At 45.3% G+C, this 26508-nt stretch overlaps 1 protein-coding gene across 2 annotated transcripts in view; it reads right to left on the bottom strand.

Annotated features, from left to right (window-relative positions):
• Window positions 1-25814, bottom strand: part of kif5ab (kinesin family member 5A, b) — a 51664-nt gene extending 25850 nt beyond the window's left edge. For both annotated transcript variants that reach the window (XM_061219784.1, XM_061219783.1), the window contains exons 1-8: window positions 25223-25814; window positions 5218-5305; window positions 3055-3128; window positions 2314-2418; window positions 1826-1874; window positions 1282-1337; window positions 788-875; window positions 577-701 (exon numbers count right to left, since the gene is read on the bottom strand). In XM_061219784.1, the coding sequence (XP_061075768.1) occupies window positions 577-701; window positions 788-875; window positions 1282-1337; window positions 1826-1874; window positions 2314-2418; window positions 3055-3128; window positions 5218-5305; window positions 25223-25351 (714 nt within the window). In that variant the 5' untranslated portion in view covers window positions 25352-25814. The remainder of the gene's footprint in view (window positions 1-576; window positions 702-787; window positions 876-1281; window positions 1338-1825; window positions 1875-2313; window positions 2419-3054; window positions 3129-5217; window positions 5306-25222) is intronic.
• Window positions 25815-26508: the final 694 nt, after the last annotated feature.

Here is a 26508-nt window from a genome sequence, read left to right on the forward strand (position 1 = left end):
GTGGAGTTAGTGTGGTAAGTGAGAGGGATTGTGAGTTCAGAGGGTGGAGTTAATGTGGTAAGTGAGAGGGGTTAGGGGGTGGAGTTAGTGTGGTAAGTGAGAGGGGTTAGGGGTGGAGTTAGTGTGGTAAGTGAGAGGGGTTGGAGGGTGGAGTTAGTGGAGTAAGTGAGAGGGGTTAGGGGGTGGAGTTAGTGTGGTAAGTGAGAGGGGTTAGAGGGTGGAGTTAGTGTGGTAAGTGAGGGGGGTTGGAGGGTGTAGTTAGTGTGGTAAGTGAGGGGGGATGGAGGGTGGAGTTAGTGTGGTAAGTGAGGGGGGTTGGAGGGTGGAGTTAGTGTGGTAAGTGAGGGGGGTTGGAGGGTGGAGTTAGTGTGGTAAGTGAGGGGGGTTGGAGGGTGGAGTTAGTGTGGTAAGTGAGGGGGGTTGGAGGGTGGAGTTAGTGTGGTAAGTCAGAGGGGTTGGAGGGTAGAGTTAGTGTGGTAAGTGAGGGGGGTTGGAGGGTGGGGTTACTGTGGTAAGTGAGAGGGGATAGAGGGTGGAGTTAGTGTGGTAAGTGAGGGGGGTTGGAGGGCGGAGTACCTTCTCGCTCCCGGCCAGGTCCACCAGGTAGAGCTTGCCGCTGAGCTTCTGCTCCGTCTCCACGTGCTCCTGCTTTATGTTGATGAGGAAGATGCTGTGGCTACGGCTGCTGTGCTCGTTCATGTCTGTCACAAAACAGGGAAAACAGCAGTTACCCTGAGGAACAACAGCCAATCCCGGCCCTCAAAACCCGCAGGGAGGCGGGACTCACTGGTGACAGCCACGTGCCGATTGGCTTTGCCCTCGTCAATCACATCCATCACCTCCTCGGGACTGGACACAAAACGCTCAGTGCAGCCCTGAGAGAGAGAGAGGGGGGGGAGAGAGAGAGAGAGAGAGAGGGAGAGAGAGAGGGGGGGAGAGAGAGAGGGAGAGAGAGAGAGAGAGAGAGGGAGAGAGGGAGAGAGAGCGGGGGAGAGAGAGAGGGGGGGAGAGAGAGAGGGAGAGAGGGAGAGAGAGGGGGGAAGAGAGAGAGGGAGAGAGAACAGGGGAGAGAGGGAGAGAGAGGGGGGGAGAGAGAGAGGGAGAGAGAACGGGGAGAGAGAGGGAGGGAGAGAGAGAGCGGGGAAGAGAGAGAGAGGGTCAAGTGAGAAACTTTCACAAGAGTATAGATTATAGATTATAGATTATTTATCATCATTTTAAAATATATATAGTTTTACACATGAAATGTGAAATATACATGAAATGTTTTTCTTGACTCACCTTGACATAAGGGACCCTGTTCTTATCCTCATGAACAGCCAGATTGGTCTTAGTCACTGAGAGAAAGAGAAGAGAAAGAAGCATAGGGAGAGGGGGATGCAGTGTAAATATGCAGTCTGGTATCTCACACAGAGACGAAGATAGCAACGTGAGCTGACGAGATGAGGTCATCCTATGGAGTGACTGACATGCAGTCCCCATGTCTGTGAATGACCAGAAAATAGTCCCCATGTCTGTCAATGACCAGAAAATAGTCCCCATGTCTGTGAATGACCAGAAAATAGTCCCCATGTCTGTGAATGACCAGAAAATAGTCCCCATGTCTGTGAATGACCAGAAAATAGTCCCCATGTCTGTCAATGACCAGAAAATAGTCCCCATGTCTGTGAATGACCAGAAAATAGTCCCCATGTCTGTGAATGACCAGAAAATAGTCCCCATGTCTGTGAATGACCAGAAAATAGTCCCCCTATCTGTCAATGATCAGAAAATAGTTCCCCATATCTGTACCAATGATGGATCTCATCCAAATAGGTGAACTCACCATCCAAAAGGTCACGGATCTTATCCATATAGATCTCAAAATAGGACACCTGAAATGAGAGAAAGAGAGGAAGAGGGAATAAAAGGAGAGAGAGAAAGGGAGAGATATAATTTGTGCCAGGACCATTATCAGTATGCAGATGCAGTGTGATGTCAGCAGACTGTTACAGGTGAATATGTCCATATTCCTGTTCTAGTTAAACATTTACAACGCAACAGGCCATAATCCTGCCAAAATTATATGATATATATATATATATATTCCAAAATGTTTCAGTATACAGTAGGCATACAGACAGCGTGATCTGGAGTCTGGGAGCCCTGTGAATGACTGAGCCCGATGCCCTCTCTATGACCGTGTGCAGTGTTCAGTCAGTGACAGAGGGGATCTGTCCTGACCCCAGTGCGGTTCCCCAGCTGGGGGTGGCGGGAGGTCAAGCCCCCCATCCCTGGGGTCAGCTGGGATTTGGGGGCAACCTCGGCCCATACCTTGATGTGGAACTCCAGGTTTTCGTCCATGGCAAAGATGTGGTTAAAGATATCCTCCGCAATCCTGGGGATGATGCCCATCCCATGCCGGTCATGCAGCTTTCCCTGGAGAACGGAGAGAGAGAGAGAGAGAGAGAGAGAGAGAGAGAGAGAGAGAGAGAGAGAGAGAGAGGGAGACAGAGAGAAGGAGAGACAGAGAGAGAAAGAGAGAGGGAGAGAGAGAGGGAGAGAGAGTGACAGGGAATGAGAAAGGGACAAATAAAGAAAAAGAAAAGAAGAGAGAGAGGGAGAGGGAGAGGGAGAGAGAGAGAGAGAGAAGGGGGAGAGAGGGAGAGGGGGAGAGAGGGAGAGAGAGGGGGGGGGAGAGAGGGAGAGGGAGAGAGAGAGGAGGAGAAGGCAGGGGCCCGGCATGGAGGAGAGTTAGAGGTGAATCACTGAGGGATGAAAACAGGACAGAACTGAATTTTCTGTTGTTGATTGTCCACTAATTTTTTATGTAGGAAAATACAAAACACTGCATGCATAATGCCAACAAAGCTAATTCAATTAACTAAATTTCATTGGGAGGAATATGATTCCAAATTAACATTTGACCCACTTTTTAAAAATAGCACAGCGATGTAATTAATTATGAACAGTTGTTCTTTGTTAATGTATTGGTAGATGTATGGACTAAGTTGTAGTTCTTTGTTAATGTATCGGGAGCTGAAGGGATGCAGCTCCCGAAATTAGCTCTCTTACCTCCATGGTGTGGGTCTTCCCTGAGGAGGTCTGCCCATAGGCAAATATAGTGCCATTATACCCCCCCAGCACATCTACACAGGGGGAGAGAGAGAGAGAGAGAGAGAGAGAGAGAGAGAGAGAGAGAGAGAGAGAGAGAGAGAGGTAGGTGGATTAAGAGAGAGGGAAAGAGACAGGGAGGGGGAGGAAGAGAGATGAAGAAGAGTAGGAAAGAGACAGGAAAAAGGGAGTAAGGCCATTTTGAAAAGAGAGAGGGGGCATGAGAGAGAGTGAGAGGGAGTGAAAGAGAGAGTGAGAGGGAGTGAGAGAGAGAGGAGGGAGGTAGGGAAAGAGAATGAGTCATTAGGTATTCACATTATGAAGTCAGCACTAACGATGAGTCACCCATTCCTCACTCCTAAATGGTGTCGTCTTGGCCATTGTACCCTTGGTACCCTTGACCAATAATAAGGCCATTTCACCACCCAGTTCATAATAAAACTCAGGGATCTGATTAGATTTTTGAGACTCAGACCCAAGGCCCCTCCCTTGCCTGTATCAGCACGCCCCTCCCTGCTTTTAACCTTCCTGTGTGTGCCATAAATCATGCTCAGCAGCTGAAACAAGATGTCCGCCCGGACTCAGTCTCTACACAACATGTCCTCCTGCACTCAGTCTCTACACAACATGTCCTCCTGCACTCAGTCTCTACACAACATGTCCTCCTGCACTCAGTCTCTACACAACATGTCCTCCTGCACTCAGTCTCTACACAACATGTCCTCCTGCACTCAGTCTCTACACAACATGTCCTCCTGCACTCAGTCTCTACACAACATGTCCTCCTGCACTCAGTCTCTACACAACATGTCCTCCTGCACTCAGACTCTACACAACATGTCCTCCTGCACTCAGTCTCTACACAACATGTCCTCCTGCACTCAGACTCTACACAACATGTCCTCCTGCACTCAGTCTCTACACAACATGTCCTCCTGCACTCAGTCTCTACACAACATGTCCTCCTGCACTCAGACTCTACACAACATGTCCTCCTGCACTCAGACTCTACACAACATGTCGACCCGCACTGAGAGTCTCTACACAACATGTCCTCCTGCACTCAGTCTCTACACAACATGTCCTCCTGCACTCAGACTCTACACAACATGTCCTCCTGCACTCAGACTCTACACAACATGTCGACCCGCACTGAGAGTCTCTACACAACATGTCGACCCGCACTGAGACTCTCTACACAACATGTCCTCCTGCACTCAGACTCTACACAACATGTCCTCCTGCACTCAGTCTCTCTACACAACATGTCGACCCGCACTGAGACTCTCTACACAACATGTCCTCCTGCACTCAGACTCTACACATGCTCAGAATCTCCACAGCCCGGTGCTATTTTGACTTCACTCCCAGCACAAAACATTCAAACATTAACCCTTTCAGGTGTGAGGTGACAAATCTGTGATTAGAATGTTCTTGATCACCCTAATGCTGATGTCACAATCACTCCTGGTGACTGAAACCAATGGAGAACACAGACTTAGAATTTTGAAAAAATCATTCAAAGAAACCTACCCTTCAAAGGGTTAAAAATATAAATATGAATGGCTACATGCCAAGCAAAGCCTATGTGCTTTCCCATGCTCGCAACAATCATGCATAAAATATATGATTATATATAAAATACATTGTTCAAATGTATAAAAATCATACAGAGAAGGCATGCACTATTAATACTGTTCAAGAAAAAATGCATGAAAATAAAACCATAATAAAACCACTCATAAGATTTTCCTTTCTCTTGTATCATATTCACTTATGTACTTGGATATGCAGTGAAACAAATCGGGATCAGCACCTTGTTCAGATGTTCAAGAACACCTAAGAATCAAATGTTGCTTAACGAATCGTCACTGAAAACAGGTTATTATTAATACTACTAACAGAGCATTTACATAACAGTTCTAGATTAAAATACTTTTCTACGATTTACTAAGCTTGTCTGGTGTATTGGAACCTATGAAATGTTCTCAAAAAGTGCAAACCCTAATCTTCTGGTCCTAATCTTCTGGTCCTGCATCAGGCAATATCAATCGAGCTCAGAAAAGTATTTGAATCCAAAACAACTACATATTTGATTCAGGACTGACCACTACACAAGCTTACCTTTGACAATCTGCTTGGCACAGGTGTTGTAGACCTGCTCCTGGGTGGTGTTGGTAGGAAAGACTCGATCAAACACGTAGGACTTCCCCTGTGGAAAACAAACACATGCAGGTCATGGTGAGATAATCTCTGTAGAAATCACAGCCTGTCCACTGGGGTCAGGTGGGCGATCACCTCGAGCTCCCTGAACACAGAGCAAAGCTGTGTGTGTGCGTGTGTGTGTGCGTGTGCGTGTGCGTGTGCGTGTTGTGTCTCTGTATGTCCGCCTACACTGGGGGACACAAGGTCAGAGACATCTGTGATATTATTAACTGAAAAACAGGGGGCCCTTTCTTATATGTTAAATAACCTGAAGCAGAGCTGCCAATTCGTGTAAAATGTGCATGATGGATGCAGCAGGAAAAGTTCGGCATTCTAGAATCTTACACACAGACCATTAACAAAGCCTATTGGCTCCCACAGTAGTACACTAGTACACTAGTACACTAGTACACGAGAACCAGAGCTCACTGGGTGTGTGAATGGGGGAGGGGACGTGAGGTGCATCCATTTGAAGGATGAGTGTGAGAAGATGGAGGGAGAGGGTGGTCAGAGGAAGTTGGAGGAGGAGAGGGAGAGGGAGGGGGGCTAATGGTCTTTGTGCTGCGCCAGGCACTCGGTTACTCATTCAATCAGGCCTTAGTCTGACAGAGACAGAGTGCCCCCCCCCCCGAATCTGTCAGTAATGCAACAGACGCTCAATGCTAAGGGCGCGAGCCTGCTGCTGTCGCCGGGCAGAAAGTCATTAATTAGCCCATGCGTCCTCCCCTGTGAGGCACGCACACACTCCCCTCATTGAAACACATTTCTGCAATGCCTTCTTCACAAAGCCTCCCTCTAATTAATGAATGTGAGCTGAGCCACACTCTTACAGCGTTACTGCGACCAGATGATTTGAACCCTTTCAGGTGTGAGATCACAAATATGTGATTAGAACATCTAAGCCTGATGCCACAATCATGGCTGGTACTTGAAAGCACTGGAGTTATAAAACACTGACTTAGAACTTAGAACTGAGTTAGAAAAATACATTAGTTTTTCCTTTTGTAGCCATTTTGGATTTGAGTCCATGGTCGCGCTCTGGATTTGTGACTAACTGCAACCCCACGGTTTCCTCTTCCGTCTTTCCCCACATCCCAAATGGGCCACATTTTCAAATTCAAAGACATTTTCTTTTCCATCTCACTCTCAGCCAACATTGTGTTCACTGGGAGAGATGAGGTGTCACTGCACCATCACAGGCTGTTCACTGGGAGAGAGGAGCATAAGCAGGCTCCATCAGCATGACAGATATTAAACGGTTATGTAACCAAGCTTACCAACCAACCAACGAATGGCTCTGTCACCAGTGTCCTGGGGGTAATCTGGTATTCTGCTGGAAACTGTGATAACTGTGATAACTGTGATAACTGTGATAACTGTGATAACTGTGTTAACTGTGTTAACTGTGATAACTGTGATAACTGTGAAAACTGCGTCTGCACCAGAACCTAAGGGCCGACGGCAGCAGTATGTGTGTATGTTTCTGCTGGCGTGTGTGTGTGCCTTTGTATGTGTATATGTGTGTGTGTATGAGTGTGACGTTAAGTATGAGACATTCATCCCCTGACTACCACCTAAGGGACAGGGGTTTAGCTTCCCTTCCTAAATTCTACTCTTGCTTTTCTCACCTGTGTCCAATGTTTTCCAACCCCTGAACAAACAAACAGACCACTGAACGAAAGAACAAATCCTCAGATGAGATTAGGGCATTTTAAATTGTATCTCAGCACTCTTACACCTGCAGAAAGAGACAGAAACTCTCCTCTCCGTCCCTGAGGAACTGCAGCTCCTCTTCCAGAACTGGCTGTCAGACATTCCTCACCAGGATCGTGGTGTTCCAGCTCTGCAAAATTACAGCCCTGTCCCTCTGCGGGAGCTCACAATTACAGCTCCTATCTGAACCGTCGGTCAAACAGGAGCTATTTTAACAAGGGAGCACTCTCCGTATTCCCACTACCTGGCACAACAGATTAAAGGTGATTAGAGACCACCATTGTAAATCATGTAAATCATGTTTAAACATAAAATGGTCATAGGTGCAATGCAGTCTCAGAGCTGAAATATCCGCAGATGTGATCTAGCTGATGTAAGCTCTTGGGTTGAAAGCAATCTTTCTTTTCAGATAAGAAAATGTGTTTTTTCATTAATGATGACTGTATTATAGTTTATCGTGAAGCACACAACATACCCGGGGCTGGATATGGGTCTCCACACGTGGACATGTCTACCCTTGAGCAGGCACAGAACACAACGGAGTGCCAGGTGCGGATCGTTATAGAAAGCTGCTCACATTCATGACATTTCAGGGCCTGGATGAAGACCCGTTTCCAATGGAAACCCAGTTCCCTAGCCACCACGCTACACTGCTGCTCCACATGCAGCCCACTGTAGTGCTCACTTCAGTGTGGGGGGCAGAGAAATGTCACTGGGTGATGACTGGCATCAAACCCACTGTTCCTATTGATCCACAGAAATATATTACTCAACTATATCAATATATTTGTCATATATTGCTCAAGCATCCCTAAGATTTATGCTGCTCATGGTGAGAGTGGAAGCAGTGGTCTGCAAGGGTCTGCTCACAGATCTTCACCTCGCTCACAGAAGAAATGAATCCAGAGAGGATTTTCCCTTTCGACTTAAAAAGCTGAGCAATTAGCCTTCAACAGAAGTGCAGCAGTCTGAATAATTTATAGGGGGGGGTGGTTAAATGCAAAACATTTCCTTTTGTGCAGAGGCTTACAAAAGCCTTAACAAAAATGGAACAGAGCAGACATTTGTGGTGCAGAAAGAGGGGAGCAGGAGAGAGAGAGCGAGAGAGAGCGGGGGGGGGGGGGGGGGGGTTTGAGGTCTTTGGCACAGTGGTAGTGGGGGGGCAGGGGTGGGTGCCCAGGGACTGACAGACATTTACAGGCAGAGTTGTCCGGGTCCTCCATCTTGTAAATGATGGAAATGAATCCTCATCAGGGGGCGGCTGTGGGCCCTCGGCCCCTGGCCCCTCCCCCCGGCCCCTCCCCCCAGAGCTTGGTGGATGGCCTTGGCACTGACAGAGCCCAACTGTCACCCTGAGGCAAACGACTGGTCACTCTGCCAACACTGCAGCAGGTCAAAACTAAAGGTTTGTGGTTTAGTGTGATCAATCAAGCTGCTGGTTCGAGATGGCTGTCGGAAAGGTCTAGAAAATCTGCTGTAATACTCTACCCCTTTCACTGAAAACAAGCAGGTATGGTAACAGGGAACAGGTAACAGGTAGGTCTGTTGTGTTGCCAAAATGTTCATTTGTTTGTCTATGGAAGATTATTTTAAAAGAGAGTAATACAACACTGATTAACAATCCAAAGGGAAAGTAGCTGGAATGTTGCCCAACATTACTGAAATGTTTCAGCAGGGCAGTCTGGGATGCTGGAGGACCTGTGAAGTCCCAGCGGAGTCATTGTGCATCTGTCTCTTATAAAAGCAGGGAGGGAGGTGCTGGTACAAGGGGGTGGGGGGTGGGTCGAAGGACAGACTGGGGTATCAAGGCGATGATGTCTGAGTCTCAGAAAACTAATCCGGTCCTGCAGTTATTATGAACTGGGAGCTGAAATGGCCTTAATCTTGGCAAAGGGTACAGTGGCCAAGACACCATCATTTAGCAGTGAGGAATGGGTGACTCTTCATTCTGCTGACATACAGTGAATAGCTAACCAATCTTCCGCCCCTCCCCCTCCCCTCTGTCGCTCTCCTTCACTGTCTCTACATGTCTCTCTCCAATTATATTCCATTAAAATGAGTTTTATTAGCCCAGCAAGTCCAAATAAAGCCAAAACATTGTCTTCAACACAGTAAGTACAGTAACACACAGAACTAGAAAATAAACAAAGTCAAATTACATTCACATAAAAACAACATCTCTCTCTGTCTCCTTCTGTCCTCAGAGTCTGAGATGGAGAAGAAGCAGGGGCTTTGCTGGAATGGGGGGGCTTACGAGCTTTAAGTTCGGGAAAAGAGACACCGTACAAGCTTTGTGTAAAACGCTTTCAGGAAGCAAATATAGAGACACAAGATGGAAGACTCACTAATTAGTCAGTAGGGACAAGGGAGGCTTCCATTTTGGAAACTGCCATCTAAAACCATGCATCCAAAACAAACTGGGGATCTTTGGTGGGGGATTTTCACAGACAATAGTGCAGTAAACAAGCTTAGTCATTCTGGACATAAAAGTTTCATGACAGAATATGTTTTCCTTTATTAGGAATGCCCCAGGGTGCAGGTCGTAGTGTAGGGTGCTCTGGGTTTTGTGCTCGGAGTAATGCACACAAAAACACAAATGGGAAGTGAGAGATTTTCATCTCTTCATTTTGTGGTGATAAAACGGCCGATGAGCCCAGCTGGAAAAGCACGTGTCGGGAAACTGTACCGCAGTGGTGAGAAAATGTCCTGTTCAAAGAGAGAGAATTTCTACAGACCAAATAATAATCCACTGGATTTCTGTAGGGAACGGGCCATTACTGTGTGAAGCAGATGAAGGAGAACCGGCTTTAATGGTCTGAGTACAAATACAATGCTGACGCACAGTATGACATGTCATTATGTTGCTATTCCACCATGCCTTAATTTAATACAGTATAAAATAAATGGCTTTTAAAAATCAGCCATTCAGTCAGTCTCTCCCTTTCGCTCCCTCTTTCCCACTCTCTCACTCTCTCTCCCTCTCTCCCTCCCTCTCCCCCTCTCTCTCTCTCTCACTCTCTCTCTCTCTCTCCACGCTGACCGCTGGCCACTCTGTCGCCCATGAGTCTGAGATCCACATCAGTCCAAACTGCCATATCTGAGATGAGTAAAAGCTGATGAGCTTATTTCATGTGTATTTTCCTAGTTATGGATGTGATGTGATGTGATGTGATGCTTTGACTTGTGGAAGAACCTATGCACTTGTAAATCGCTTTGGATTAAAAGCGTCTGCCAAATGACTAAAATGTAAATGTAAATTACCCAGAGTGCCTAGCGGAAGAACACAGGACAGCAGCCCTAGGCAGGAGTATCCTGAGAGAAAACAGACACGCTCTGGGCTCTAATTTAAACATTAATACATTAAATATCGTATGAGCAGAAACACAGATAGCTAGTGGATGAATCTAGTGGCTGGTGGAATCGCAGGGCAGTTTGGGAGACGGTGATGCTGCCTTAGAGTTAACCGCTGTGCTCCTCACCACCGGTCCTCTACCCACGCCTTTCACAATCACAGTCATATTTTAAATGCTGACTCTACACACGTCTTCATTCTGCGGCTCCCAGCAGCTGAGACGCAGGCGTCAGCATGAGTCACTCCATATGACCACATCATAATAACCACAAATCAGCATTAGGGAACAGAAACCTTACATTACCACCTTCTGCCTGACAATTATGAAAAATGCAAAAAAGAAAATTATCTTTGAATCTTCGATTCGATTTCGATTTGCATGTTTGTCAAATGTTTTTATCATTGGCCAGTCATCACTGCATCGTTAGTATGTATGTAAATTGGAAGGAAGTTCAGTCTGTGGCTACAACCGATGAATGCTGTGCCACTACTCACCAGAATTTAGCAGCTAATGCTAATGACTACTGCCACTGCTTTGGCAGGATATTTAGCAGCTAATGCTAATGACTACTGCCACCTGTTTGGCAGGATATTTAGCAGCTAATGCTAATGACTACTGCCACCTGTTTGGCAGGACATTTAGCAGCTAATGCTAATGACTACTGCCACCTGTTTGGCAGGATATTTAGCAGCTAATGCTAATGACTACTGCCACCTGTTTGGCAGGATATTTAGCAGCTAATGCTAATGACTACTGCCACCTGTTTGGCAAGATATTTAGCAGCTAATGCTAATGACTACTGCCACTGCTTTGGCAAGATATTTAGCAGCTAATGCTCATGACTACTGCCACCTGTTTGGCAGGATATTTAGCAGCTAATGCTCATGACTACTGCCACCTGTTTGGCAGGATATTTAGCAGCTAATGCTCATGACTACTGCCACCTGTTTGGCAGGATATTTAGCAGCTAATGCTCATGACTACTGCCACCTGTTTGGCAGGATATTTAGCAGCTAATGCTCATGACTACTGCCACCTGTTTGGCAGGATATTTAGCAGCTAATGCTAATGACTACTGCCACTGCTTTGGCAAGATATTTAGCAGCTAATGCTCATGACTACTGCCACCTGTTTGGCAGGATATTTAGCAGCTAATGCTCATGACTACTGCCACCTGTTTGGCAGGATATTTAGCAGCTAATGCTCATGACTACTGCCACCTGTTTGGCAGGATATTTAGCAGCTAATGCTAATGACTACTGCCACTGCTTTGGCAAGATATTTAGCAGCTAATGCTAATGACTCTGATCTGATTGGTAAATCCACATGGACTTGGGCCTGGAAGATGAAAGTGAAAAAAAGACCAAGAATTAAGCTCTCGATGCAATAAAGAGCTTTTAATGCCAGTCAATTAGTTTCTCCTGCCATACAGTAATAACAATACTACCACTAATAATGACACCATTATACTGATTATCATTATAATACTATATTAATAGATAATACAAACAATATTATACATTTAAAACAGATATATACTCACTGAGCACTTTATTAGGTAATTTATTAGGTAGACCTCCTTGTTATTGCAAATATTTAAATCACCAATCATGTGGCAGCAACTAAATGCACATGAGCATGTAGACATTTGACCGTGGAATGATTGTTGGTGCTAGACAGGGTGGTTTGAGTATCTCAGAAACTGCCAAACTCCTGGGATTTTCACACACTCTAGTCTCTAGAGTTTGCAGAGAATGGTGCAAAAAACAAATACATCCAGTGAGCAGCAAATGTGTTGTTAAGGGGAGAGGTCAGAGGAGAATGGCCAGACTGGTTCAAGCTGACAGGAATGCAACAGTAACTGAAATAAAAATGTGTCATGACAGTGGTATGCAGAAGAGCATCTCTGAACACAGAACGTGTCAAACCTCGAAGTGGATGGGCTACAACAGTAGAAGACCAATAAGTAAATATTGTAATAAAAACCTAATAAAGTGCTCACTGTGTATATACAGTATGTTTATTGGTAGGGGTTAGTCCCTCAGGCTCATTACTACCCATAAACAAGAACAGATCATATGCAGAGAAGCAGACATAACCGGTCATAGCGCAGAGGTCAAACAGGCTACCCAAAAACAACAACAGATCATAGAGAGAACACACTCCTCATGAGATTATGGATTGTCCAGGCAAACTCACCTTTAACAAACCAAAATGTAATGACTTCTATACAAGTGAAAACTGATACAGAGAGGTTGCACACCCTCTCCTCTCCTCTTGCAGAAAGCTGTCGGCTGCAGGAAACGCGACTTCAGCACCCCGAAAGATCACAATCACATCCTGACACCACACCGATCACAATCACATCCTGACACCACAGCGCACAGCGATCACAATCACATCCTGACACCACACCGATCACAATCACATCCTGACACCACAGAGATCACAATCACATCCTGACACCACAGCGATCACAATCACACCCTGACACCACAGAGATCACAATCACATCCTGACACCACAGAGATCACAATCACACCCTGACACCACAGAGATCACAATCACATCCTGACACCACAGTGATCACAATCACATCCTGACACCACACCGATCACAATCACATCCTGACACCACACCACAGCGATCACAATCACATCCTGACACCACAGAGATCACAATCACATCCTGACACCACAGAGATCACAATCACATCCTGACACCACAGCGATCACAATCACACCCTGACACCACAGAGATCACAATCACATCCTGACACCACAGAGATCACAATCACATCCTGACACCACACCGATCACAATCACATCCTGACACCACAGAGATCACAATCACATCCTGACACCACAGAGATCACAATCACATCCTGACACCACACCGATCACAATCACATCCTGACACCACAGAGATCACAATCACATCCTGACACCACAGAGATCACAATCACATCCTGACACCACAGTGATCACAATCACATCCTGACACCACACCGATCACAATCACATCCTGACACCACACCACAGCGATCACAATCACATCCTGACACCACAGAGATCACAATCACATCCTGACACCACAGCGATCACAATCACATCCTGACACCACAGCCACATCCTGACACCACACCGATCACAATCACATCCTGACACCACAGAGATCACAATCACATCCTGACACCACAGAGATCACAATCACATCCTGACACCACACCGATCACAATCACATCCTGACACCACAGAGATCACAATCACATCCTGACACCACAGAGATCACAATCACATCCTGACACCACAGTGATCACAATCACATCCTGACACCACACCGATCACAATCACATCCTGACACCACACCACAGAGATCACAATCACATCCTGACACCACAGCGATCACAATCACATCCTGACACCACAGCCACATCCTGACACCACAGAGATCACAATCACACCCTGACACCACAGCGCACAGCGATCACAATCACACCCTGACACCACAGCGATCACAATCACATCCTGACACCACAGCGCACAGCGATCACAATCACACCCTGACACCACAGCGAGACCCATTTTCCCAGGATATTATTGGCAGAACGAATGATTTCATTTTGCTAATAAGCTCCGTGTTTTCGATGGCTTTAAAAAAATATATGTTTGGGGTCAATTTGACCACATTCAGTGTTTGGCATCTCAAGTTAACCCTTTTTTATTTTGATACTGTATGATTTTTCTAATTTGGTGGGATTAAATAGTAAAAATGCAATAAACATAATGCTATACAAAGTTCTATACCAACTTGGCATACAAATGTGTCGTATGGGGTTCTTTTGACAATCTAACTGTATCATAAGTAAGAAAATATACAACCATTTTTATTTTTCTCTCAAATTTCTTTGTGAAGGATTCTGGTGGCACTTTCCCATACAGGTGTCTAACTTTCACTTTTTTGGGGGGAGACAATAAGAAGGTGACACAATTGAATTTTTTTCCTATTACAATATTTTCGTGTTTCAACATTTGGGGCTCAATTTGACAATGACAATAGGTTCTTGTGACAATAGGAGGGTTAACAGCTGTTGTTCTGTTAGCTCCAGGGGCAGCGTGTCAGCTATAGGCCATGTGGGAGTAAGAGACACTGCCAGTGACACTGCACTCTGGGCAAAGGAGGGGCCTCTCCAGCAGTCATTCCTGTCTAAACCCTCAGCACGCTGTACACACAAGCCTCTTATCCGGGCTTATCACAAACAGCAAAAAATGCCTGGAAGCCATTTTTTTACCAAATGAAAAAGATTAATGCTAAATAAAGAGAACACAAACACTACATTTCAGGGTTACTGTCAGCTATTATTTTAACAAAATGTGAGAACCAGAATATCATGAAGTGAAATAAACCACTGTGAACTAACAGCGGAGGAGTTGTTCTGTTCTCCCCAAGTTGCCATTTTGCCTCTGTGACAGGAGTGTTGCCTGCACCGACACAGTGATGACACTGTTTCCTCTCTGCCCCACTGGGTCTGACCAGGGAATGAGCTGGTGGCACAGAGCATTGTGGGAATTGATTTCAGTTGGTCTGTCTTAACTGATTAGACATGGCAAATTCTAATTAACTTGCCACTCTGCTCTCTTTACAACTCTATTCTCTATTCAAATGATTTGGGAATCAGAGAAAATGTCCTTTTTGACCATGTTTTTCTTTATAGAAAAATGTATTATTAAATTATTGTTTTATCTAAAAAGTAACAATGTAAATGTTTCCTCCATATTTTAAAAGACTATGAGCTAGTGTGCACTATGAGAGTGCACTATGAGTGTGCTTGCATCAGTTAGTATGCACTATGAGTGTGCTTGCATCAGTTAGTGTGCACTATGAGTGTGCTTGTATCAGTTAGTGTGCACAAGGAGTGTGCTTGTATCAGTTAGTGTGCACAAGGAGTGTGCTTGTATCAGTTAGTGTGCACTATGAGTGTGCTTGTATCAGTTAGTGTGCACTATGAGTGTGCTTGTATCAGTTAGTGTGCACTATGAGTGTGCTTGTATCAGAGTTAGTGTGCATTATGAGTGTGCTTGTATCAGAGTTAGTGTGCACTATGAGTGTGCATGTATCAGAGTTGGCATGCACAAGGAGTGTGCTTGTATCAGAGTGAGTGTGGTACATTTTCTTGCAGTCAATGGAAATTTTACTCATAGCACTAGCTACATGCAATTTATAAAGCTATGCTAAGTATAAACCATTAACCATCCAGTGGAGTAATACACAACGTAAGTGAATTTGCTCCAATGGCTTCTCATTCTGAGTGCTGGAGGAGATGGATTTTTCATTACAAGGCCAAGAAGATGAGCATGGTCCCACAGTGTTTGCATTATTCAAACATGTCTGTCTCTTTGTCTCTCAATTTAGTTTAAGAAAAATCTTTTTTATTAGTTTCATTCTCAGTTAATCACAATCACAACAATAACAGTTTAGTCTGAAAGCTGTTATACATGTATGTTAGGTCTTTTGTGAGAAACAAAATAATACTGTGTATGAGTGTGTGGATGCAAAAGCGTTTATAGGCGGGGGTTTTTATACTAGCACAGAAAAGAGCTTCTCAACTGCAGATGTCCATCCGTAATCAAATTTAAAAACTGCATTTGGAGGACTACAGAACAAATCAGGACACAAATCCGTTCCTTTCAGCCGCCATGTTGAATTCATGGTGCGTGTGTGTGTGCGTGTGTGTGAGACTCTGTGATATTCTCTAAAACTGCGGCAAAGCCATGGCTATCCAAACACAGAGCTGAAAATGAACCTCTTTCAGTTACTACTGTTTATATTTAATGAAGGATGAGGTCACACATTTTCAGCAGTTTACGGTTTAAAGGCTGGGATGACTGGACCTGAGACCAACGTCAGCATCTACTGTGCAACACGTGCACTAATAATCTACTGCTAGCAAGCACACTAACACACAGGAAACTTTACTGAAATATCCTTAATCCCCCAGAAAACTATAAATACATATCCCACAGATGAGAAACCAAGAAGAGAAATGTTGAATTTTGCTCTATTAAACGTGTATGAGTAAACATATAATTCTGACATCTTTACCTTGTATCATTTGTTGAATGAGATTCGTAATGTAAAACTCTACTTTAGAAGCTATTTACACCTTCACCCATTGCCATGAAGCGCAAACCACTGCCGATAAATTGCAGAGTATCTGCCTCGCATCGATCGCTCCTGAGACTGTAATCGCTCACAGAAAGCAGCTGACTGAGGTGGAAAAAAAGAGAAAATAAAAACGAACGTCTCCCAAACAGAGCTAGTGGGGAAACTCACACGTGCTGGAGGTCTGATAAGACGATGATTACCGTTTACATCGTGTCAGGCACCACCGGTATCTCATTACAGACGCAAACACTTCCAGAATATGACTGTGACCAGGATAATTACCATATCCAGAATATTCCATGCATGTAAACATGTGTCTGATATGCACGCACATGCTGTTAGTCCACACTGCGTGTAGACCGGGAATAGAGCCGGGAACGGCACGAACGCAGGACTCATTTCCAGAGAAATCTCCGGAGAAGGCACTGCAAACTAAATGTTTCTCAAATCACAATCTCCAGCGGGCTTACGTTTAAGACCCGCGTTTCAGAGAGAGTCAGGAGACCTGCGTCTCAGAGAGTCAGGAGACCTGCGTCTCAGAGAGTCAGGAGACCTGCGTCTCAGAGAGTCAGGAGACCTGTGTTCAGAGAGAGTCAGGAGACCTGCGTTCAGAGAGAGTCAGGAGACCTGCGTTCAGAGAGAGTCAGGAGACCAGCGTTTCAGAGAGAGTCAGGAGACCTGCGTCTCAGAGAGAGTCAGGAGACCTGCGTCTCAGAGAGAGTCAGGAGACCTGCGTCTCAGAGAGAGTCAGGAGACCTGCGTCTCAGAGAGAGTCAGGAGACCTGCGTCTCAGAGAGAGTCAGGAGACCTGCGTCTCAGAGAGAGTCAGGAGACCTGCGTTTCAGAGAGAGTCAGGAGACCTGCGTCTCAGAGAGAGTCAGGAGACCTGCGTTCAGAGAGAGTCAGGAGACCTGCGTCTCAGAGAGAGTCAGGAGACCTGCGTCTCAGAGAGAGTCAGGAGACCTGCGTCTCAGAGAGAGTCAGGAGACCTGCGTCTCAGAGAGAGTCAGGAGACCTGCGTTCAGAGAGAGTCAGGAGACCTGCGTTCAGAGAGAGTCAGGAGACCTGCGTCTCAGAGAGAGTCCTGGCGAGTGACTGGAGAGCGCTGGGTGATGAGATGCTGCCTCACTCACAGAGGTGGGATAGCGCTGTCTTCAGGCCTGTCTGAGCCCCCAGGCTTCGCCGGGAGGACAGGAATAAACCCTCAGCACTTTGCCCCGTTAGCCAGGAGGGCAGGAATAAACCCTCAGCACTTTGCCCCGTTAGCCAGGAGGGCAGGAATAAACCCTCAGCACTTTGCCCCGTTAGCCAGGAGGGCAGGAATAAACCCTCAGCACTTTGCCCCGTTAGCAGGTCTGTTTCAGCCCCCAGATGTAATCCTGTGTTGCAGCTGCTGAAAGCCCTGATCGCCATTCCCCGGTGAATCCACCGTGCGTCACTATCCAGGGGAAAAACAACACGCTGTTACGGATTACATCCTTACACAACTCAACATTCACCATGCAACATCCAGGGTGGGCAACCAGGGCGTCCCCTGTGTCAGCCAAAAATGGTTTGTCCCGTATTTCTGTTCTGCCAATTCTAACTGACAGAAACAGAATGTCGAACCTAATGAATTTAAAATAATAGACCACCCCACCCACCCACACACACTCACTCCCTCCCTCCCTCTAGCTCTCATACACACACACACTCATACATAGCATCCCATATTCAAGCAAGGTAAATCTGGCAGCCCTTGGAGAGTGCACTATCCCCAAGAGCTGCTAGTTCCTGCTGCAGACCTCTCCCCTCCCCCTCCCTCTTTTCTGCTGACTGTGACCAGGCAACAGAGGTGACCTCATCGTCTCCTTTGTGTCATACAGTACGGTAATTTGATGAAGACTTTGGGATTAACGCAACACAGAGGCAGCAGCTCGCTGTGATGAAGCCTGCTTTGATGATGCTGTAAAGCGGGGGTTTGGTCTCGTACAGATCTTCCATCTTAGAACAACCCTCACTCTGCTGTGAGCCGTGATCAAACGTGACAGCCTTGCCTTCCTCCCCCAAAGACCTCTGTGCTCTTATACCATAAAGCTGAGAGCACACACGCTCACACACGCTCACACACACACACACATTCAAGCTCACACACGCTCTCTCTCTTACACAAACACACGCACACACAAACACATGTATGTATGCACACACAAGCACACATACACACTGAATCAAAAAAGCCCACACACACACACACACACACACACACACACACTTTCCCCCAGGCTCAAGCTATTTGTTCCTGTCAGAAGGTACAGACTTCCTGTCCACTGTCCCTACACAGAGTAATTATTGTTGATTGATATTAACATTTACAATGATAGTGTTAGAGTTTAGCTGCTGAGTTTCCGAGCGTCGCAGTCTTTTAATTTTATTCCACATATGTCACCATAGGCCTATGAGCTAACATGAGCTAACATCAGCGAACATGAGCAAACATGAGCTAACATTTTTTTTTTTTTTCCATGAGCCGGATTAGCAGATGTGCCAAATTATTTTTCCAGCGCACATCGATTTTCAGGAGAAAACCGCTCCATAAAATGAAAACATTCCACATCCGCCTGGGATGAGGTGGCTGCTGTTGAAATAGATTGGTTCGCTTGATCAGTTCATGAATCACAAACTTTGTTGTTACAGGGGGCAGCCTGTAGCCACAATAAGATTTGCACAGCTGTTGGGCCCTTAACCCCACACTGCTCCAGTCCACTGCTTACTCTAATCACTAAGTCACTTTGGATAAAAGAATCAGCCAAATAACATGCAGTTTCCACTAAACTCCCATCTATATTTTAAGGAACTTTTTATCTTCCTTTAACAAGACGGCAATACCTATTTCTCTGACCTCATATCTTCCACAAATGTAATCAAATAATAAAGGTTTTTTTAAACAAGTCATGAGATTGTTACTCCTGCCTCTCCTGCAGTTTTTCAAACTTTGTTTTTCTACTTTTCTGTTGACACCATTCGCAATGTCGTCCTCACAGTCTCCCTGCTTTACCAAGGGTTCTCTTGGAAACTCATGATATTTTTGAGGTGCTCTCCTCAGAGTCTCTACTGACATCTTGATGCTGCTTGATGCTTGGAGCTGCCCATGTGATGACCACTGGTCTGTTTGCCTTTGTTGCTCATTGATGTGTCTCAGAGATGCCTGATGGGGAGAGCAGAGGGTTCTTGGTGCAACTGGCCTGTGCTGATTGACTGGGTATGCCTGTGGCCTGTGCTGATTGACTGGGTATGCCTGTGGCCTGTGCTGATTGACTGGGTATGTCTGTGGCCTGTGCTGATTGACTGGGTATGTCTGTGGCCTGTGCTGATTGACTGGGTATGTCTGTGGCCTGTGCTGATTGACTGGGTATGACTGTGGCCTGTGCTGATTGACTGGGTATGCCTGTGGCCTGTGCTGATTGACTGGGTATGTCTGTGGCCTGTGCTGATTGACTGGGTATGTCTGTGGCCTGTGCTGATTGACTGGGTATGTCTGTGGCCTGTGCTGATTGACTGGGTATGTCTGTGGCCTGTGCTGATTGACTGGGTATGCCTGTGGCCTGTGCTGATTGTCACCAGTTGTGACACCTGGAATAGTTTTCTTCACAAACATCACACGTTTGTATATTCATCCACTGTTCTGTCATGTGGTGTGCCACAAGGCTCAGTCTAGGGTCCCATTCTGTTAGTCCGCATTATATACAATGCCTCTGGGGTAGATTATAATTCAATTTAGAGGCATTTGATATTATTGTTATGCAGATGATACTCAGCTGTATCTTTCCTTAAAAAGCTTCCTGCAGCTCAAGTCAGACAAAACTGAAGTTCTAAGTATTGTGCCAAGGTTCAACATCGCAGTCCCTCTCTTTACCCGTTCGGTCTAGTCTCAGAAACCTAGATGTCATTTTTGACAATTTTTCAGGCAATAAATTTTGACCATGTCAGGATGTTGACCTCTTGATCATGTTTTTTTTCCCCAGTTGAGACATATTGCCAAACCAAAACCAGTTCCGTCCAAACTTGAAATGGAACTATCCACTCATGCATTTCATCTCATCTGGACGACTGAAATTCAGTTTTTACACGCTCTTCTCTGGACCATCGACTTCTGCTAGACTTCTGACCAGGACACAACAGATGGTCTTGTCACTCCTATCTTAGCCTCATTACATTGGTAATCAAATGTATTCCTCATCTATGAAGCCGTAAACAAAATCACAGCCCAAGAATAAGGGGGCGGGAACCAAAATGACTAAATCTAAAAGCATTACCAGACCTTGCATTAATTCCCAGAGCCAGATCACTGTTTTGCTCTCGACACAATCCTAGAGAAGACTTACTGTTATTATTACAGTTATTATTACAAATTAGTAATAATGATCTCAGCACCCTATTACAGAATGATTCATCATTATTACCACCATCGATACTCGTGAAAAGAGTCACCTCCAATAGTATCAACAGCATACTACCTCTAATTTACACCCAGATTATTATATACAGCTGTCCACACAAACCCATAGAATACGCATGGTTATTATTAACAAAATGAGAATCGATAAATATATTGATAATATAAATATAATGTCTGGGCAGTATTAATATGAGTAGGCGCTTTAGGACAGCATTGTCAATGGCTGCAGCAACATCAGTGATGCTGTTTACACACCAGGGCATAATGTCCTCTCAAGGTGACCCCATGCAATCTGGGAGTTCTTCTGTGTGTGTGTGTGCGTGCGTGCGCGTGAATGTGTGCGTGTGTGGGTTTGTGTGTGTGTGTGTGTGTGCGTGGGTGTGGGTGTGTGTGTGCGTGGGTGCGCACACACATTGATTATGCATAAGTATGTGTACATGTGCATTACTGTGTGCATGTGCATTACTGTGTACTGTATTTTAGAATCATTTTCTCATCTATCTTATTGTCAGACTCATCACTGTCTCTGTAGTTTAAATGGAGAATGCACATATACAGCTGAAATAATCTAAAACCTAACAAGCCTACATTTCTTGAGAACACAAAGCTCTGGTCTCAGGGGAACAGTGGTTTGTGTTGTGCGGTAACTGATCCAGCCGCCATTCTGTAGCCCTGCTGAATTTCCAAGGCACAGATTGCTTTGTAAGACGCCAGGCAGTCTACATGAATATTCACGACAAGCATGCAAATCATCAAATGTGCCATTCGAGGCATGGCAGAATGCGTATGGCGTCGGAGTGCACATGTGCAGGCCAACTCTAAACCCAGGAACTGCTTCACCCTGCAGAAAAAAGAGCTCAAGCTAGGTTTTGAAACAGCTGGTAGCTCGTTGACCAGTTCAGAGCAGGTCCACACTCAGCATGGTTTCATCAGCTCAAGCTAGGTTTTGAAACAGCTGGTAGCTGGTCATACTGTAGCTGGGTTTTACACGAGGGCAGTAAATCTATTTAAATGGACCAGAGGTTTTTGTTCAAGCATTCATCTTAAAAACAGGTTCTACTTCAGTCATACTATAGCACCTATAGACATCTTACAGTGGTAATCAGAGGGGTAATAACCAGGTCCAAAACTCCCCGGGATTGTGTTCCAATCACCTGGATGTGATAATTAGCAGAAGCCAGGAGACAAAACTAATGAGTGGAATCAGCTGGCTGTTCATGGGTGGAAGGACTTTTCATTTCTGACCCCTGGACTCTCTACTAGCTGTAAGCTGCTGCAGCCCAATACTTTAGAGATGACTGCATAAGACTGTCTGCCAAATGCCATTAGTGACTGTAGGAGCATTAGAAGAAATGTATAGAATATGGAAGCTAGAGTTGTACATGTTGCGGAGCTGTGCGGATGTTGGCCTTGTGCTTACCAGTTTTAGCCCCATTTTAGTAATATGAGCTACACTATGGGAATAGTCATGTTGCAATGTATTGTGTTGCAGATGTTATTTTGAACAGTCCAACTAGGATGTTGAATGGCAGGCATTTTATTGACATGTCCCATTTTGGTATGAGTTCATGCTTTTTGCCATGTGGGGGAAGTTTCTTGTGAGAGAACTGAACATTTATGAAGAAAGTGTGTGTGTGTGCGTGTGTGTGTATGCGTGTGTGTGTGTGTGTGCGTGTGTATGTGTGTGTGTATGCGTGTGCGTGTGTGTGTGCGTGTGTGTGTATGCGCCTGGCAGTGGACTTTTCTGTGTGTGTGTGCTTGTGTGTATGTGTGCGTGTGTATGTGTGTGTATGTGTGTGTATGCGTGTGAGTGTGTGTGTATGCGTGTGAGTGTGTGTATGCGTGTGTGTGTATGTGTGTGTATGCGTGTGTGTGTATGTGTGTGTATGCGTGTGAGTGTGTGTGTATGCGTGTGTGTGTATGTGTGTGTATGCGCGTGTATGTGTGTGTATGCGCCTGTTAGGGGACTTTTCTGTTTATTTGTGGTGCCTATGAAAGTGTGTGTGTGCGTGTATATGGTGCGTGTGCATGCGTGCATGTATGTGTTTGGTGCCTATGAGGGAGTGTGTGTGAGTGTGTGAGTGTGTGTGCATGTGTGCATGTGTGTGTTTGGTGCCTATGAGAGAGTGTGTGTGAGTGTGAGTGAGTGCATGCGTGCATGTGTGTGTTTGGTGCCTATGAGAGAGTGTGTGTGAGTGTGAGTGAGTGCATGCGTGCATGTGTGTGTTTGGTGCCTATGAGAGAGTGTGTGAGTGTGTGAGTGTGTGTGCATGCGTGCATGTGTGTGTTTGGCGCCTATGAGAGAGTGTGTGCGCAGTGTGCCCATGAGATGCTGAGTGTGTGTGTAACTCCTTATTTACCGTCTCTCCCTTTGTTTCTCTTTTAAGTTCTTTATTGTAAAATGTGCTCCTTGTTTTCTGAGCTTCAGTGAGCCAGCAGCAGTGGACTGTACGCAGGTGTGACTGTAGCCGTGAGGGTTCAGAACAAAGAGGACCGCAGGGGGCCTGTGCATCACTACAGGGGGGTCGGGTGGGGCAGGGCAGGGCTGCTCATCGCCATGGTGACACAACAACATGATGCAAGGCCTCATCTTTGAGGATCCACATTAACCCTTTAAGGTGTGACATCACAATGATGCGACTACAATGTTCTTAACTGAACATTCTAATGAGGATGTAACAATTACTGCTGGTAACTGAAATCACTGAAGTTCTAGAACGCTGAATTAGAATTTTTGGGAGGAAAATATTGTTCCCATAAAAATACTCTTCAAAGGTTAAAAAACAGGATTTCCTGCCATGTCAGGGCATCAGAACATGGGGGGGGGGGGCTCTGCTTTCAGCCAGTCATCTTCTGGGCTTAAGTAATGACCACTTGCCGGTTCTGGGGGTGTTAGTGTTAAAGAGGGGGCAGGATAACCAGCTGAGCCCCAGCCAACTGCAGCTGAGCCCCAGCCAACCCCAGCCACAGCGGCCTGCATCAAAAACCAACAGCCAGCCACTGTTCAGCACAATATCAAATCAACGCTGCGTACACATCAAAACAGACTGTTTTTATCGTCATGAAACACATTAAGCCTGTGTGTTATTGTGCCTACACACACAGATATACACATTTTAAAAAAATTGTTTTTAAATTGAATGATGATCAGTTTGTATATATCTGCCACGCCTAAATCTGTAGTTACACGTTTCTCAGTGGGAACTGTTCAGTTGCCGACATATTGATCAAATTCTAAACACATATGAAGAGTTATGGCCAGGCATTAAATGACAGCTTGGGTAGTTCTCTGAAGGTCAGAGCTACTTGTACCTCAGTTTGATTTAGCAATGGCCCAGAAGTCCCATAACTACCATAACTCATGGTGAGAGCAACACAAAAACACTACACAAAAATAAAACGTCATTTTTTTTGGCATCGTGTCGTATATGCAGGATGCAGTAGGCCTATGCAATGTAAGTCACCGGAGACTTCCTTCATTTGGCTCTCCCAAAGAAAAAATGCCGTACCTACTAACATAATTAATCAAATCAACTGTCAATCTAGACATGCGCCTTTGGTTTTACACGCTCAATCTGCAACACCTACATGACATCCGCATTTTGCAAATGTTACATCACCAACTCAATTTTCCTGGTTGGAATAAACCTTGAGTAGGCAACTTCTGTGAAAAGCACAGCAGGCTACTTTTTCTGGTCCTCATCATCAAAGCAAGGTGACGAAGCATCTGTCGGGTGACGAAGCATCTGTCGGGTAACAATCGACGAACGGCCTTGTTCGAACATTCGGGCTGATAAACACTCGGGCCTAACTGCGGCGGAACATGAAAGCCCCGCCAATGGGACAAAATATATGTTCCTGAGAAAAGTGCACAATTTCTTGAAAACTATAGCAGAAGATATTCGTTTAACAGACTGAGTGTGCGGTGAAAAAAGAAAAGAAAGAAAAAAAAAGCCTTATAAAACCATCTAGGCGTTTATATTTAATGTATAGGCTATGTAGCCTACTGCAGAGGAATCGATAGTTTCGCCTATATTCTTTGCTAGTGTATGAGATTGCTAATATTAAGCTTTTTGTTATTATTAAACATTTTCACATAAGTATTATTCATGTTATTATTCGTAAAACTATTATATACATTGCAGAGACTAGCACCTGCGTCACCCTCGATATAAACACAGCAAAGATGAAGATGACGAAGCCACTGATCTTTGACAAAAAAAATAATTAGATGAAGATAAGCAGAACAACCTACCCCAAGGATGACGGTGTCGTCTGCTTGAAATTTGGGCAGAAATTTGTCCCCTCGTACGATTTCCGATTGATTCAGAGGACGAAAACGGCAGAGTACCTTGATGTTGCATTCTGCTGTCGCATCGGCCATTGTGGAAATTTTCAGGACGCGTTTCAGATAAACAGAAATTATTGATGATTTACTACTTAATTACTTTGACTTCTTGAATGTAGGCTACTGTTCCAAGAGATGCAACGATTGTGATTTTTCTTGACGTTTAGCCTATTTGTTTCGAGAGATTTGCTGAAGAAACGACAAATATATTTACGTACCGCTTACCGCAGAGCGAACACAAGTGAATTCACCTGTGCAAAGATAGTACTATTATGCGAAAGCCAGCATTAACATTAATGCGCAATAGGAAAGGAATCGGTGGTGGATATATCTGAACAAATACACCAATAATTTTAGAATTAAGTAATTGCGATCAATTAGCCAATGTTTTCTTCTGTTCGGTTTCGCTGGCAACGGAGCCTTTTATTATGAATGATTGTTTAAAAATATGTCTTGTTTTGGATGTCGGTCGTTTATTCCAGTCGAGGGTTCCAGCTGAGGGCGGCTGCGGAGGAGGTCGAGGCAGGCTTTGCGGCGAGGAAAGCTGACTATTCTTTATGTGGTGCGGGGCGTGGTCTGCGCGCTGCTGCACGGCAACGTTAAAGGGGCACTCGCATCAGCACCACGGAGCGGAGGGGGGAGGGGTCGAGGAGTTACATTTCACCCGATAGCCACATACAGTGAGCACCATCATTCACTGGACAGTGACACATTTTTTGTTATTTCGGTTCTGTACACTAGCACGTTGAGTTTGAAAGGATACAATGACGGTGAGGTTGAAGTGCAGACTTTCAGCTTGGCATCTTCCCTGGCAATGACATCTTCAGTTCCTGCTTGTTTCGGGGACTTTTTGCCTTCCGCATGCAAAGTACATGTTCAATTGGATTCTGATCTGGAGATTGACTACTTTTCGGCTGTAAAAAAGAAATCCCTTCATTGCTCTGGTAGTGTGTTTCCGGTTATTGTCTTGTTGCAGGATGAAGTGCTGTCGTACGTTTGGAGGCGTTTATCTGAGCAGATAACATATTTCTGTAGACTTCAGAATTCATTGTTCAACATCTGTCTGCAGTCATATGTCTGTCTGCACTTTGACACATGTACATCTGCATCCAGCGTGTATTTGACCTGTCGGGCCATGGTCACCATGGAGATTTCCCTCCGGTCATCCTCTACAGTGGTCTTCCTCGCTCTAC

Source organism: Conger conger, chromosome 14 (assembly GCF_963514075.1).
Source record: "Conger conger chromosome 14, fConCon1.1, whole genome shotgun sequence".
NCBI lineage: Eukaryota > Metazoa > Chordata > Actinopteri > Anguilliformes > Congridae > Conger > Conger conger.